At 41.4% G+C, this 17,234-nt stretch overlaps 1 protein-coding gene across 1 annotated transcript in view; it reads right to left on the minus strand.

The window, feature by feature from the left end:
- Nucleotides 1-16,520, minus strand: part of LOC139408046 (terminal nucleotidyltransferase 4B-like) — a 55,317-nt gene extending 38,797 nt beyond the window's left edge. The window contains exon 1 of the mRNA XM_071151874.1: nucleotides 15,636-16,520. Within this exon, the coding sequence (XP_071007975.1) occupies nucleotides 15,636-16,216 (581 nt within the window). The 5' untranslated portion in view covers nucleotides 16,217-16,520. The remainder of the gene's footprint in view (nucleotides 1-15,635) is intronic.
- Between the last annotated feature and the right edge of the window lie 714 nt (nucleotides 16,521-17,234).

A 17,234-nucleotide genomic window follows, 5' to 3' on the forward strand; every position in this document is an offset into this window, starting at 1 on the left:
CCCTGTCAGAGTGACTGTTATGGATACAGGTATTCTGTGTGTGTATCCTGTGTGTGTCTGTGTGTGCGTGTGTATTTATTTTCTCTCCTTCTCCCCTCCTCACAGGTGGCAATCATCATTCCCCAATCAGTCATCAATCAGTCGCTAATCAGAACACACCTCCTCCTGTTTTCATTACCCTATCACATTCCCTTTCCCTTGGTTTAAAAACCCATTCAGTTGTTTCCTCTAGAGCTCAATCTCTCTGTCAATGCCATCTGTCTGTAGATCTCTTGTTTGGTTTTTGCATCTACATGTCACTTTGTCCCCACCTGTGAGTATTGGTTTTGTTATGGTGTTTGTATGACGGTGGGAAAAGGGGGTACCAAGATAAGTCGCCCATGGGCATACATTACCCGTAGGAATACTTTGTATAAAAACACTAGTTAGAACTGGGATTACCACCAACTGTATTTTTGGTTAGTTAGTTAGCGGTTGGTGAAGTAGGCTAGTCTAGCTTAGGGGTGTTTTTGGATACTTATTATTCCTTTCCTTGGGTCCAGCTCAGCCCCTTTTCCTGCTCCCCCCATTACCGTGTGTTTTCAAATAAACCATGAGTGTTTGACGGTCATTTAATTGTCTATGGTTATTTCGTTCTCACTATTATAATTTGCATGAGTCATGTTACGGGTCTCGTTACCATCCCCCCCTAGATTGTCAGGCCAAAAGGGATTCGTAACATCGCATCCTTGGTCACCTCCCTGACCAACGCCCTTCTCCCCTGATTACGCAGTTTGGCTGGGCGGCCATTTCTAGGAAGAGTCTTGGTGGTGCCAAACTTTTCCAATTTAAAAATGGAGGCCACTGTGTTCTTGAGGACATTCAATGCCGCAGATATGTTTTTGGTACCCTACCCCAGATCTGCGCCGAGAGACAATCTTGTCTGAGCTCTACGCACAATTCCATCGACCTCATGGCTTGGTTTTTGCTCGAACATGCACTGTCAACTGTGGGACCTTACATAGGGAAAGGCACACACCTGTCTATCATGTCCAATCAATTGAATTTACCACAGGTGGACTCCAATGAAGTTGTAGAAACATCAAGGATGATCAATGGAAACAGGATGCACCTGAGCTCAATTGAGTCTCATAGCAAAGGGTCCGAATACTTATCTAAATAAGGTATCTGTATTTGATGTTTAATAGATTTGAAAAAATGTCTAATGCTGTTTTTGCCTTGCCATTATGGGGTATTGTGTAGATTGCAGTATTTTTTTAATATCCATTTTAGAATAAGGCTGTAACGTAACAAAATTTGGAAAAAGTCAAGGGGTCTGAATACTTTCTGAAGGCATTATACTTACTTTTGGTCATGTAGTGCATATCATGAGTATGTGAACACCTGCTCGTCAAACATCTCATTCCAAAATCATGGGCATTAATACCCAATCAACCCGGTGGGTTCGGGCCTATTACGTTTGAGACTCTGCATCGACTTGGAATGCTTCATACAGAGCTCTTCCCGAGTACGGCAGAATCATATTACTCTTGGTTCCGACTAATGGTACTCGGGCCAAGTCCACATCAGCATATCTGGCACAATTAACATTTTCAATAGTAGGGCCATATGAGGTTTTTATTCGGCAGGTGATGGAAGAACAAAAACAAATTAATGTAATAATCTCACGTTGAATTTGCTAGCAAATGTTCAGCCTATAGGCTATCAGATGGAGAAGGCCCCTAGAGAATCTATGATAAAAATAAATTAGATTTTACTACAGATGTTTTTTGGAACCCCACTCACACTAATTATATTCATTTCAGTCATTCAGCCAACGCTGGCCTAATATGAAATGGCATTGACAATTGTTATGCATATGGTGGAGGCCACGTTAATTATAGGACGACTTGGGATACATGATACACAACAGACATCACATCAGTGTCGTAGGCTATAGCCTATTTTTCTATGGTAGGCCCATCTGTAAATGCTGATACATCCTGACAAAATACACCATATGAGTGGACTAGTTTCACTTTCTGGACCTTGTAAACGGTCGAGAATAAACCCATAACTGATCCAAATGGTTTTATAAATCAGGGCTTTATTTCGGCATGAAACACAAAAGGACATTTGAGCGGTTATTCAAAATTAGCCTACATCACTGCAGTTTACAGCCTAGACAAATTGTATACTAACAATAATACATTCCTCATTACACTGGGTTGTTGTAGCCTAGGACATAGAATAATTGTATTTTCTAAAAATAAAAAAAAAGTAGGCCAAAATCTTCCATTTGATAATCTGTCACCTTGGCTGAAAGAGTGATAGACCCTACAACCATGCATGTTGAATTACTGTAGTCTATAGCCTATTAAAATAGCCAAATAAATAACGACCATAACAGTCAATGGGGAAAAAAAATCATGGCTTTCGAAACGTCATGATTGTGGGTTCACTTCCCGGGGCCATGAACGCATGAATACTGTCGCTTTGGATAAAAGCGTCTGCTTAATGTCACATGTATTATTTTTGCACACCTCGTATGAGATATCAAACAATTTCCTGCATGGATCTTTTGACAGTAGTTATGGGTTGCCTGCGCTTTCTGAGAAGACAGAACAAAATATAACTATCACCAACTGTGTAACTTTGACAGTGTTTCTTTGTCATAACCCAAGTTTGCATGCCACATTTTTGCTGAACGTGAACATAGACAAAGTTTAATTCAAGATTGAGACCTCACATCACCAAGTCAACAATTGGCTACTATTTCCGGTCTGTTTTACAAATCTGTGATTGTAATTTTCAACATAGCAAATAGCAGCATACATGTATCGCAAATTACCCTCATCAATGCTTTCTGAAGTATCCTTAATAGGGAACTAGCATTACCTCTAAAGGAATCAAAAAAACACGATGCAGCAGTGGTGGCCTCTGCTGCTTGAGCCGTCAGCCTTGCAGCTCAAGCCTGCCAAGCCAGCCGGAAAAGATACCAAAAAGTCCAAAATAGGTCATTGCAGCTATTGTATTTGTAGCAGTGTATTTCGTCGCTGTCGCTAATTAGTTTGTGACATTGTAGCTAGCTTAATTTCTGGACTGGCCATGGTTGTCAAAGTTTCTTTGTTAATGTTAGCCAACTAGCTCTCTTAGCTAACTGTTATAGCCTAGCGAGCTAGCTAAGGCAATATGTTTAGGGTCTAGCCGATGTGATATTAGGTAGCTAATTAAGCTAGCTAGTGTTTTTATTTGTAAAACATTGGTAGTCTAGCTAAGACTAGGAAAGCACATGATCTACATAGCTAGCTAACAGTGACAGTTAGCTAGCTATCATTTGCTTGCTAGCTAGTTAGCTAACTAGGTCCAGTGAGTTAAAGGACTTGCGCGACCCCAACTGGCAAAGAACACGCCAAGATTCAATGATAAGTTTATTTAGTTTCATGTGTACTATGGCAGCTAAACGCTGAATTACAGTACCACATAAAATATATGTATACATATTTATTTTTATATGGTCCCGATGGTTCTGTGTAACATTTGCTACCTGAATTACTTGGAATTAGCTACTGTTGTTGACTAACCCCACTCCATACAAATTTGCGCAACCACGGCATTCAAACGAGACTGCAATAAAAAACTAATGGGACTGTAGCGACTGTGTTGGCATCAAAGTCTGGGGTGTGAACTACGTTTCTATTCAAGCATTGATTGAAATGTAATGGCCCGATAGTATTGGAGAAAACCCCTCCGACGCTGTACATTAAATTGTGTAGTGTCATGACGTAACGTACAGCACGCATAATGCAACTCATTCTGTGTTGTACAGCCTCTCTCCACCAGGTGTTACACTTCTCTCGCAGTTTAAAAATAAGAAAGGGACAGGTGGGATACCTAGTCAATTGTACAACTGAATGCATACATTTATTGCGTCATCACTGCAAGCCATCATGACTCTCAAAAGCCGCTGTTAACTTCTGAAGACAACTTTAGCACTGCCCTAAAAACCGGATTCAAATTCGACACAAACCTTCAAACACAGTTGAAGTCGGAAGTTTACATACACGTAGGTTGCAGTCATAAACTCATTTTTCAACCTCTCCACAAGTTTCTTGTTAACAAACTATAGTTTTGGCATGTTGGCTAGGACATCTACTTTGTGCATGACACAAGTCATTTTTCCAACAATTGTTTACAGACAGATTTCACTTAATCACAATTCCAGTGGGCCAGAAGTTTACATACACTAAGTTGACGGTGCCTTTAACCTCTAGGGTAGGGGGCACTATTTTCACCTCCGGATGAAAAGCGTGCCCAAAGTAAACTGCCTGCTACTCAGGCCCAGAAGCTAGGATATGCATATAGTAGATTTGGATAGAAAACACTCAAGTTTCTAAAACTGTTAAAATCATGTCTGAGTATAACAGAACTGAAATGGCAGGCGAAAACCTGAGAAAAATCCATCCAGGAAGTGGGATTTCTTTTAGGTTTGTGGATTTCCATTGACTGCCTATACAGATTTCATTGACCTAGGACTCAAATTGCACTTCCTATGGCTTCCACTAGATGTCAGTCTTTAGAAATTGTTTCAGGCTTGTATTCTGAAAAATGAGTGGACACCGCCGTGCCCCAGGGGTTTTTCCATGCGTGCGACCGAGAGCGCGCTTTTCTTGTTTTTCTGTTATATTAACGAAGCTTTTGTCCGGTTGAAATATTATTGATTATTATGATTAAAAACAACCTGAGGATTAATTATAAACATCGTTTGACATGTTTCTACGAACTTTACTGATACTTTTCAGATTTTTTGTCTGCTTGTGTGACTGCCTTTGAGCCTGTGGATTACTGAACAAAACGCACGAACAAAACAGAGGTTTCTGGATATAAAGAGGGACTTCATCGACCAAAACAAACATTTATTGAGCAAATGGGAGTCTTGTGAGTGCAACCATATGAAGATCAAAGGTAAGTGATTAATTTTATCGCTATTTCTTGTGTAACTCCTCTACTTGGCTGGTAACTGTTTGTCTGCTGGGAGCTTTTCTCATAATCACATGGTAGGCTTTCGCCATAAAGTATTTTTGAAATCTGACACCGTGGTTGGATTAACAAGAAGTTAATCTTTAAACCGATGTGTAACACTTGCTTGTTTTATACATTTTTATAATGAGGATTTCTGTTTTTGAACTTGGCGCTCTGCAATTTCACTGGATGTTGGCCAGGTGGGACGCTACCATCCCACATCCCCTAGAGAGGTTAAACAGCTTGGAAAATTCCAGAAAATGTTGTCATGACTTTAGAAGCTTCTGATAGGCTAATTGACATCATTTGAGTCAACTGGAGGTGTACCTGTGGATGTACTTCAAGGCCTACCTACTCAGGCCCTCTGTGCTTGACATCATGGGAAAAAATGTTTAATTTTTTTTTTTAATCAGCTAAGACCTCAGAAAAAAGTCTGGTTCATCCTGAAGGTACCACGTTCATCAAGTACGCTCAGGAAGGAGACGCATTCTGTCGCCTAGATATGAACGTACTTTGGTGCAAAAAGTGGAAATCAACTCCAGAACAGCAGCAAAGGACCTTGTGAAGATGCTGAAGGAAACAGGTACAAAAGTATCTATATCCACAGTAAAACGAGTCCTACACAGACGTAACCTGAAAGGCTGCTCAGCAAGGAAAAAGCCACTGCTCCAAAAACCCCATAAAAAGCCAGACTACAGTTTGCAACTGCACATGGGGCTGGTGGTTCCTTTTAAGATCGTACTTTTTGGAGAAATGTCCTCTGGTCTGATGAAACAAAAATAGAACTGCTTGGACATAATGACCATCGTTATGTTTGGAGGAAAAAGGGGGAGGCTTGCAAGCCGAAGAACACCATCCCAACTGTGAAGCACGGGGGTGGCAGCATCATGTTGTTGGAGTGCTTTGCTGCAGGAGGGACTGGTGCACTTCACAAAATAGATGCATCATGAGCAAGTAAAATGAAAATTGGTCTTCCAAATGGACAATGACCCCAAGCATACTTCCAAAGTTGTGGCAAAATGGCTTAAGGACAACAAAGTCAAGGTATTGGAGTGGCCATCACAAAGCCCTGACCTCAATCCTATAGAAAATGTGTGGGCAGAACTAAAAAAAGCGTGCGTGAGCAAGGAGGCCTACAAACCTGACTCCGTTACACCAGCTCTGTCAGGAGGAATGGCCCAAAATTCACCCAACTTATTGTGGGAAGCTTGTGGAAGGCTACCCAAAACATTTGATCCAAGTTAAACAATTTAAAGGCAATGCTACCAAATACTAATTGAGTGTATGTAAACTTCTGACCCACTGGGAATGTGATGAAAGAAATAAAAGCTGAAATAAATCACTCAATTATTATTCTGACATTTCACATTCTTAAAATAAAGTTGTGATCCTAATTTACCTAAAACAAGGAATTTTTACCAGGATTAAATGTCAGGAATTGTGAAAAGCTGAATTTAAATGTAGTTGGGTAAGGTGTATGTAAACTTCCGACTTCAACTGTAGGTATGTAATGACACATTATATAAAAACTCTTTATAGTGTTTTATTTACATTTTAGAGGTGATAAGTTGGACATATCGAGTGAAGAATGCAGTTTCCCCCCTTTCCCTATCACGCAGTAGGTTTTGCTTCCCTACCTTCCATTGTTAAAAAGACCTGACGGAGCTCATCGCCTTCTTCAATCATGGAGAGACGGGCAGCATGATGGTCTCGTCAATGATTGTGCTTTACAATGGTATTCATATTACAGTTGACCTGGAAGTACACTGCTCAAAACAATTAAGAGAACACCAAAATAACACATCCTAGATCTGAATGAATGAAATATTATTATTAAATACTTTTTTCTTTACATAGTTGAATGTGCTGACAACAAAATCACACAAAGTATCAATGGAAATCAAATTTATCAACCCATGGAGGTCTGGATTTGGAGTCACACTCAAAATTAAAGTGGAAAACCACACTACAGGCTGATCCAACTTTGATGTAATGTCCTTAAAACAAGTCAAAATGAGGCTCAGTAGTGTGTGTGGCCTCCACGTGCCTGTATGACCTCCCTACAACGCCTGGGCATGCTCCTGATGAGGTGGTGGATGGTCTCCTGAGGGATCTCCTCCCAGACCTGGACTAAAGCATCCACCAACTCCTGGACAGTCTGTGGTGCAACGATGTGGATGTGGATGGAGCGAGACATGATGTCCCAGATGTGCTCGCATTGATGTGCCATCCTGGATGAGCTGCACTACCTGAGCCTCTTGTGTGGGTTGTAGACTCTGTCTCATGCTACCACTAGAGTGAAAGCCCCGCCAGCATTCAAAAGTGACCAAAACATCAGCCAGGAAGCATAGGAACTGAGAAGTGGTCTGGTCACCACCTGCAGAACCACTCCTTTATTGGGGGTGTCTTGCTAATTGCCTATAATTACCACCTGTTGTCTATTCCATTTGCACAACAGCATGTGAAATTTATTGTCAATCAGTGTTGCTTCCTAAGTGGACAGTTTGATTTCACAGAAGTGTGATTGACTTGGAGTTACATTGGGTTGTTTAAGTGTTCCCTTTATTTTTTGGAGCAGTGTTACGTTTTTGGGACGCTAAAATAAGGTCAATTGTACGTTACAGCACAATGTACAGAAGAGCGTTAGTTTCCAGTAGTGGTCGACCACAAAACAATAAATAGTTTTGTGAAACTAGTCATGGTTGACCCTATACAGTCAATGGGTCAATCAGCTGCTGTCTTCTTTCATTGAAAAGCAAATCTATATAAAATAAGAAATACTATAAGTATACTGTAAAACAACATTCTATTAGGTTGAATGAGTAGTGTTTCCAGCTGATCCCATTCCTCACTTGAACCCCATATAAAGTTGTGCCCCACAATACATTTCTTCTTGTTTGTCTTCCTGCCAGCAGACGGTCTCTCCACCCTCAGCCTCTGACAGACCGTCTCCACCACCATGCACCAAATACACTGTTCACAGGCAGAAACTTGTGACACAACAGTTATCACTCATAATAACATTATTGGTTGAACAATAATTAGTTCATCCATTCTGGTTTACGATACATTTTAACTTGCCACTAATAATAACTAATTATAATGTAAAACAACATTCTATAGGTTGAATGACGAGTGTTTCCAGCTGACCCCCCTTCATCACTTGAAAGACCAGGTAAAGTGATGTGCTCTACAATACATGTCTTCTTGTTTGTCTTCCTGCCAGTAGATTAATTAATTAATTAATTAGTATTTGGTAGCATTGCCTTTAAAATTGTTTAACTTGGATCAAATGTTTAGGGTAGCCTTCCACAAGCTTCACACAATAAGTTGGGTGAATTTTGGGCCATTCCTCCTGACAGAGCTGGTGTAACGGAGTCAGGTTTGTAGGCCTCCTTGCTCACACACGCTTTTTTAGTTCTGCCCACACATTTTCTATAGGATTGAGGTCAGGGCTTTGTGATGGCCACTCCAATACCTTGACTTTGATGTCCTTAAGCCATTTTGCCACAACTTTGGAAGTATGCTTGGGGTCATTGTCCATTTGGAAGACCATTTGCGACCAAGCTTTAACTTCCTGACTGATGTCTTGAGATGTTGCTTCAATATAGCCCCACATCATTTTCCATCCTCATGATCTATTGATCTATTTTGTGTAGTGTACCAGTCCCTCCTGCAGCAAAGCAACCCCACAACATGATGCTGCCACACCGTGCTTCATGGTTGGGATGGTGTTCTTCGGCTTGCAAGCCTCCCCCTTTTTCCTCCCAAAATAACGATGCTCATTATGGCCAAAAAGTTATATTTTTTGTTTCATCAGAACAGAGGGCATTTCTCCAAAAAGTACAATCTTTGTCCCATGTGCAGTTGCAAACCGTAGTCTTGCTTTTTTAAATAGCAGTTTTGGAGCAGTGGCTTCTTCCTTGCTGAGCGGCCTTTCAGGTTATGTCGACATAGGTGTCGTTTTACTGTGGATATAGATTGCAGTTTCGCACCAAAGTACGTTAATCTCTTGAAGACAGAATGCGTCTCCTTCGTGAGCGGTATGACGGCTGCGTGGTCCCATGATGTTTATACTTATGTACTATTGTTTCTACAGATGAACGTGGTACCTTCAGGCATTTGAAAATTGCTCCCAAGGATGAACCAGACTTGTGGAGGTCTATCTTTTTTTTCTGAGGTCTTGGCTGATTTCTTTTGATTTTCCCATGATGTCAAGCAAAGAGGCACTGTTTGAAGGTAGGCCTTGAAATACATCCACAGGTACTCCGTCAATTGACTCAAATTATGTCAATTAGCCTATCAGAAGCTTCTAAAGCCATGACATAATTTTCTGGAATGTTCCAAGCTGTTTAAAGGCACAGTCAACTTAGTGTACATAAACTTCTGACCCACTTGAATTGTGATTTATAGGTGAAATAATCTGTCTGTAAACAATTGTTGGAAAATTACTTGTGTCATGCACAATGTAGATGTCTTAACCGACTTGCCAAAACTATAGTTTGTTAACAAGAAAGTTGTGGAGTGGTTGAAAAACTAGTTTTAATGACTGCAACCTAAGTGGATGTAAACTTCTGACTTCAACTGTAGGTATTGAGAGCCTTTCCATTGACCCTTTACTCAATACTATGTTGAAGCACCTTTTGGCAGTGATTACAGCCTCGAGTCTCCTTGGGTATGACGCTACAAGCTTAGCACACCTGTATTTGGAGTTTCTTTTCTCTGCAGATCTTCTCAAGCTCTGTCAGGTTGAATGGGGAGCATTGCTGCACCGCTATTTTCAGGTCTCTTCAGAGATGTTCAATCAAGTTCAAATCCGGGCTCTGGCTGGGCCACTCAAAGACATTCAGAGACTTGTCCTGAAGCCACTCCTGTGTTGTCTTGGCTGTGTGCTTAGGGTTGTTGTCTTGTTGGAAGGTGAACCTTCGCTCCAATCTGAGGTCCTGAGCACTCTGGAGCAGGTTTTCATCAAGGATCTCTGTACTTTGCTCCGTTCATCTTTCCCTCGATCCTGACTAGTTTCCCAGTCCTTGCCACTGAAAAACATTCCCCCACAGCATGATGCTGCCATCACCTTGCTTCACCGTAGGGATGGTGCCAGGTTTCCTCCAGATGTTTTGCTTGACATTCAGGCCAAAGACATCAGTCGTGGTTTCATCAGACCAGAGAATCGTATTTCTCATGGTCTGAGAGTCTAAGTGACTTTTACTGAGGAATGGCTTCCATCTGGCCAATCTACCATGAAGGATTGGTGGTGCTGCAGAGATAGTTGTCATTCTGGAAGTTCTCCCATATCTACAGAGGAACTCTGGAGCTCTGTCAGAGTGACCATCAGTTTCTTGGTGACCTTTCTGACCAAGGACCTTCTCCCGATTGCTCAGTTTGGCCTGGCGTCCAGCTCTAGGAAGTGTCTTGGTGGTTACAAACTTCTTTCATTTAAGAATGATGGAGGCCACTATGTGTTTGAGGACCTTCAATGCTGCACACATTTTTTGGTACCTTTCCCCAGATCTGTGCCTCGACACAATCTTGTTTCTGAGCTCTACGGACAATTCCTTGGTTTTTGCTCTGATATGCACTGTCAACTGTGGGACCTTTATATAGACAGGTGTGTGCCTTCCAAATCATGTTCAATCAATTGAATTTACCACAGGTGGACTCCAATCAAGTTGTAGAAACATCAAGGATGATCAATGGAGACAGGATGCACTGGAGCTCAATTTCAAGTCTCATAGTAAAGGGTCTATAATGAATAATTATGTAAATTGAGTATTTTTTATTTTTAATACATTTGCAAACATTTCAAAAACCTGTTTTTGCTTAGTCATTATGGGGTATTGTGTGTAGATTGTGAGGTAAAAAACAGCTTAATCCATTTTAGAATAAGGCTGTAATGTAACAAAATGTGGGAAAAGGGCAAGGGTCTGACTACTTTCTGAATGCACTGTACGAGACTAACTAGATAGAGCCAACACAGATGCCAAACAGCTAAAAATCACATTAACTAAGGCTTTCTCTGTGCTGTGGGTGTTACGAAAACCAGATTGGAATTTTTCTAAAATAAAGTTGGGACTTAAAAATAACAAGTTTCTCCAGATTTTTGCTTAACAATGGAAGGTTGGAAATTGGCTGAAAATTTGCTAAAATCAGAAGAATCTAGATGACTTTTTTTCAGAAGGGGTTTCACCATAGCAGTTTAGTGCAGTGGGGAAAGTGCCTGTGAACAGTTAGAGATTAACAATAGCTTGCACTTCTTCAGATATGAAGAAGGTGGTGGGGATAGCCTCGAAGGCAGGTAGAAGGCTTAAGTTGTGATATCACTTTCCAGTGCATGTCTGTGCCAACCAGGGAAAATAAATCCATAGTCCCTTTGCGTGGTAGCCTAGGACACATATCAAAATTCTCACCGGGTCTTGCTTGACTGATACCCAGCCTAATTTAAGTTCTCTCTATAATATGGCGCAAACTCATTACATTTAGATGTGGAGGAAAGTTCAAAGATTTGCGGGGGTAGGATTTATCAAGCCATCAATGGTCGAGAAGAGCACTATCTGATTATTCTGATAAATAGTGAGCAAGTTATAAAAATGAGCCCGTCTGGCATTTCTAAATTGCCTTGTTATATATGCCAAGTTGCCCTTATTTTGCAATTAAAGTGATCAACTAAATCATCAGAAGATGAAGGCAGAATAGGTGGTGGAGTATTGTTCATACACTCCAATAAATTATGTAGCAACTTCACAGGTAAGATAGTGTTTCTTAATAATGCGTTCTGTATTACCCTGTGCAATATGCAACAAGGTAGTAAAAGAATACACAGTGGTGATCAGATAAAGCAACATCAACAATAGAGGATAAGTCAATAGAAAGCCCTTTGGTAATAACCAGGTCCAGAGTATGGCCGCATTTATGGGTGGGACAAGGAACATGCTGGATAAAGTCCATAGAGCTCAAAAGATTCAGAAATTAAATGGCTATGGAGTCAGTATCTTGGTCAACATGAATATTAAATGCACCCAACAGTTATTTTAACATAGTTCTCAAAGACAATAATTCAGTTAAATCAGTAAAGAAAGTGGGGCAGTGTTTTGGCAGTGGTAGAAAAAGTACCCAATTGTCATACTTCAGTAAAAGTAAAGATATCTTAATAGTAAATGACTCAAGTAAGTCACCCAGTAAAATACTACTTAAGTAAAAGTTTAAAATGTATTTGGTTTAATATACTTAAGTATCAAAAGTAAATGTAATCGCTAAAATTGACATAAGTATCAAAAGTATTTCAAATTCCTTATATTATGCAAACCAGACGGCACTATACGCAATTTTTTTAAATTTGTGGATAGCAAGGGCACACTCCAACATTCAGACATGATTTACAAACAAAGCATGTGTGTTTATTTAACGAGTCCACCAGATCAGAGGCAGTAGGGATGACCAGGGATGTTCTGCTGATAAGTGCGTGAATTGGACCATTTTCCTGTGCTGCTAAGCATTCAAAATGAAACGAATACTTTGGGTGTCAAGAAAAATGTATGGAGTAAAAAGTACAATATTTTCTTAAGGAATGTAGTGAAGTAAAAGTTGTCAAAAATATAAATAGTAAAGTACCCAAAACAACTACTTACGGTAGTACTTTAAAGTATTTCTACTTAAGTAGTTTTACACCACTGTGTTTTGGTGGCCTATACGGGGTTATGGCAAGCACGGGTGCCTGAAATTTAAACAGTACAGCATGATGCTCAAAAGACCCAAAGTCGCCAAACAAATGGTCTTACAGCTGAGAGCATTTGTAAAAAAAAAAATAGAGGCTGCTGCCCCCCCCCCTATTCCCTTTTATGATAGAGTATGAAAAGCTGTTGTCTGGGTAGGGGGGATTGGTTGGAATAACTAATTAATTAATGTTACAACCATGTTTTCTGACAGTCTCTTATCTATCAGAGTGGTAGGAGATGACAGTTTGTATAAACTCACTAGAAGGCAAAGTTAAAAGGAACATAAAATTAGGTTACTCACAATAACCATAGTGCCATTTCAACAGGAGTTGATAGGCTTTCCAAATTCTCTGTTGCTTATTTCTGACAGGGCGAACTGGAGCACTAATAGACCCTGTCCGTCAGTCTCAAAACAGTTTGCGATGTTGCTGGAAATAATCATGAACCGCTGCGGTTAGGGCGAATCTTGTCTCTTTTAAAAAGTGCTTGTTGCTCCCACAGCAAATCAAAGTTGTCACAAAAATAAACATTCCTGTCATTACAAAGTTTCTTCGTGTACTCGTTCAGGGTAAAGAGTCAGCTGAAAAGTTACGAACCCCTTCGGCAACACGGGAGGGGGCCATAGATAATTATTATCTTCCCTGTGCTAGCGAGGGTGTTTGGAAAATGTTTCTCAGATCGCCTAAAAAAAAAGGTTGTTAAAACCTGTGTGAGTGACAATGGTGTCAATATTGGAGTAGTTGGCCAGAACCGTGGGCAGGGGGGAGTTGATGTCATGGACACAGGCTCCTGGGTGACAGTGGACCTTGGTCAGTCCACAGATCGTAAGCAGGCCAAAATCTCACCGTCGAGCTGCCCACAATAATGGTGTTGATGGAATCTGATGGGGAAGCGATTTGCTGAACTGTGGTGGCTGTTAGGGAGGGTGCCACCGGGCACCTGCCGGCTGTTAGTATACACCCAGGATCCGTGCAGACTCCTGGGGCTGGTAGGTCCGTCTCAAGAGGGGCAAAGCTGTTAGATAGATGGATTGGATCTTTCGTATAGATGAAAGTGTGCCCAGACTGCCTCCCCAATCCTCTACGCCTTGCGAGTGTCCAGTCTCCCGTGGGCCGCGGAGTTGAGCTTTTACATCTGTCCGTTGGATTGGGACAGATCAACACCGCCCGACTCAGCAACAGCTTTGCTATAGGAGGCATTTAAAACTGAGATTCGATTTGCCTGGGTTACAGAGGTTTACTCAGAAGCATGTTATCCTTTTTTGCAGCTGAGCTAACAGACAGAGGATCTCTTTCCTAAGCTGCTTGATGGTGGTGCATTTAGGGCAGCACTCAAAATTGGCTCGGATTCTCCTCTATTCAATACTGGCCATGTAATTCTGACAAAGTAAAAATATATATTATTAGAATAGCCTAACTGACCATCTCAGTGGCCTTGTGGTTAGAGTGTCTGCCCTGAGATTGGAAGGTTGTGAGTCCGACTGTAAAAATGGGACATGATGCATCTCAGTTTAGCTCTCAGCATTAAGGAGAACGATTGGGGGTAACATCACATTGTAAAAAAATTTTTTTTTTCTAAATCTGGCAATCAACTGGACCTTGATAAACTGACTGGTGTGTTTGAGCAGGGTTGGATAATAGCTCTCCAAATGGAGGGTTGACAGACCACATGGTTTTGAATCAGTTGCCCATCAGTGTAGTATTTTAATTTGTGGGGGGTTAAGTGCCTTGCTCAAGGCCACAACAGCAGAAGATATGATACATGGGATAAGAGGCCAGCAGCCTCCCATTGTCAATACCAGTGACAATAATTAAGGTTATTTTGTACAGTGGTTCCTTGCATCGTACAAAAACACAAAAAAAGTGTCACCTTTTTTTTTGGGGGGGGGGGGGGGGGACAAGTGACTTGAGCTTTCAGACAAGTAAAGAATCAGTCCTACTTGCCCAAAGGCAAAAAAAAAAAAGTGAATGTCAAGCCCTGGATAATGTCAGTGTTGCATTGATTAGTAAGTAGCTGGGAACTTGCAGGGTCTGATACTTGTGAGATTTGTTTATGACAGTTTGCAGTGGAACATAATTGTTTGGTAAGCTACTCATAGGTGTGCTGCGAGCTACTGGTACTGTTGGAGACCCCTGCGCTAGGCTATTAATACAGCAGAGGAGATAAGATTAAAATGAAAAGGGTGGTTTCATTTCTACATGTTCAGGTCTCAGATCAGTGGTGGGGTTAACTGAAAAGCTCATAGAATGGGCCCCTAGCCATTTTAATAGTTTCGGGTGTAGGACCTACTTCTGATTCTGAAACTATATAGGATAGCGATGAAATATCCATAATTCAAAGAGCCCATACTATTATAAAATCATAAATGGAAAATTGAGGAATGCACGCTTCTCACTGAAAAACACTTGTACCACGAACTTCTCAGTATGTCAAGTAGGAAGGAGTTTGTGGAGTCTGAACCAGATGAGTCATTGGAATGTAACAGAGCTGAGCTAGCCTTGTGTGGTGCCAGTTCAGATCTACCTGGTCATGTTCTGAGGAAGGAAACAAAACTGAGGATAATAATAGCAGTCTACTCTAATGTGGGCACCCAACTCTTTCAACTCACATGATCCCAAATGTGTGTTTGCACGAGTCTTATGATAAGACTTCACATATTGTAAACAACTGCTGCTGAATAGTACATATGATGTTCAACGAAAGTCATCTTTATCACTGACGAGCTAGAAAAGACAGGCAATATGTGATCATTCTGTGTGAGAAATCTCCTCATGTAGATCAACTTATCAGGTGGCTCATAACTTATTGGCAAAACACACACCAATGTCCCTCCCTGTGTTCTGTAATACATTGACATCCTGCCAGTTCAAACATGACACGTGTGTGTAGAGGAGTTCTGCTGCCCCAGGCATCCTTCCTTACCCCAAAATCCCTGCAGAGTAGTTCCTGGTTTTCCAAGGCGTGCCTGTGTAACCAACTCCACGGCACCCAGCGTCGTCCACTGCAGAGTTACTGCCAATACTCAATAAACTGCGGTTAAATCCGAAAGTGCTCGCTCGGTTGTCTCTTCTCCGTCTGTTCCCAAGTCCACATTCTCTTTCTCGTTCTCTCCAGCTACCGAACGCAGTGCCACCCACTACCCAAGGTCCACTACTACCCCTCCCCGCAGGATGCTGGTTGATATTTGCTTCCAATAGGTCGAATTTATGTTCTATTTCATTATCGCCTTTTGGATTGATCGTCCCTTGCATCCTCGTCTCACTGCTGCTCGTGACAGCGTCGGGGACTCCGTTCTGAATCACGTTGCCCGTGCCCCAGTTCACTGATACCGTTGTACTAGGGCTCGTCTTGGTGGTGGGCGTGTTCCACACAGCAGAGCCGTGGTTGTTATGATTACTCAAACTCAAATTGCCCAGACCTTGTGTCGTTTCCCAAATATTCATCCACGCGCTATTGGCAGGGCCGAGCTGTTCTGGCTGGAACCAGGCGATTCTTGGATCCATGGAGTGGAGCACACGGGCGACGCAGCCGTGCACGACACGCTCGCTGCTGGCTAGGTGTGCGTAAGCTAGCTAACGATGCAGGAGGCTTGACAACTTCTGCCGTACAGTTTATGCAAATCCAATCATGTAGATGTAAACAACCGTATGTATTAACGACACTAAATTCAGTTGTGAGAATACATGATCTAGACGTCGAATACTTACTAAGAACAAACGCGACAGGCTATGTGCAATTTTCTCCAGCGACTCCGTCAATGGCGGAGCTGATAACATTGCGCAAACTCCACTCTCGGGACAGTAGACTGGAGGTGGGCGGAGAGGGGTGTTTCCGAAGTCACGGAGCTTGACAAATTAAATCACTCTGGCTGCTGGGAAACAATCCATCTGCTTAAAATATGAACAAAATAGACAGACATTGATGTTTTATCTTATATTCGACGTTATTTAATATTTCCACAAGTATTTATTGCTATCTGTTTTGCCTGTGCCAATAATGATATTAACCACTTCATTTCTCCACTACTTGGAGTAGTTACCCAGCTTTAAAGCCATATTCGGACGGGATTCGTTTTATTGGGGTAACGTAATTATGTGCACAAGCACAAAACAGCACATCTGTCATTTTAGTGCCGTTCAAATCTGCCATGTCAGTAATTTTTACATGGCAGGAGAGTAACAATTCCAGCCAGAATAACCTACTGTTTTTTTTGGCAAACTCCAAAGTCCTCTGACAATACTTGCCCGGTGCGAATCGACATCCCTGAGAAATGTCTGAGTTTGACAGATGTTGCTCGCGGTTTGAGTAAGAAAACAGTAACTGATTCGATAAATTAAACGAAGTGCTGAATATAGTATATATATGAAGGGCCTATAGTACATGTATCAACTTTCACAGTGAATGCTTTTGTAAATACGTTTTGTGCGAATGAATTGAACATAGCCAAATGCATCATAAACAAAAATTGCGTCTATTTAATGCAACCCTTGCTGTTAATAGATCGCAAAGCAGCATACAACT

Source organism: Oncorhynchus clarkii, chromosome 1 (assembly GCF_045791955.1).
Source record: "Oncorhynchus clarkii lewisi isolate Uvic-CL-2024 chromosome 1, UVic_Ocla_1.0, whole genome shotgun sequence".
Classification (NCBI taxonomy): domain Eukaryota; kingdom Metazoa; phylum Chordata; class Actinopteri; order Salmoniformes; family Salmonidae; genus Oncorhynchus; species Oncorhynchus clarkii.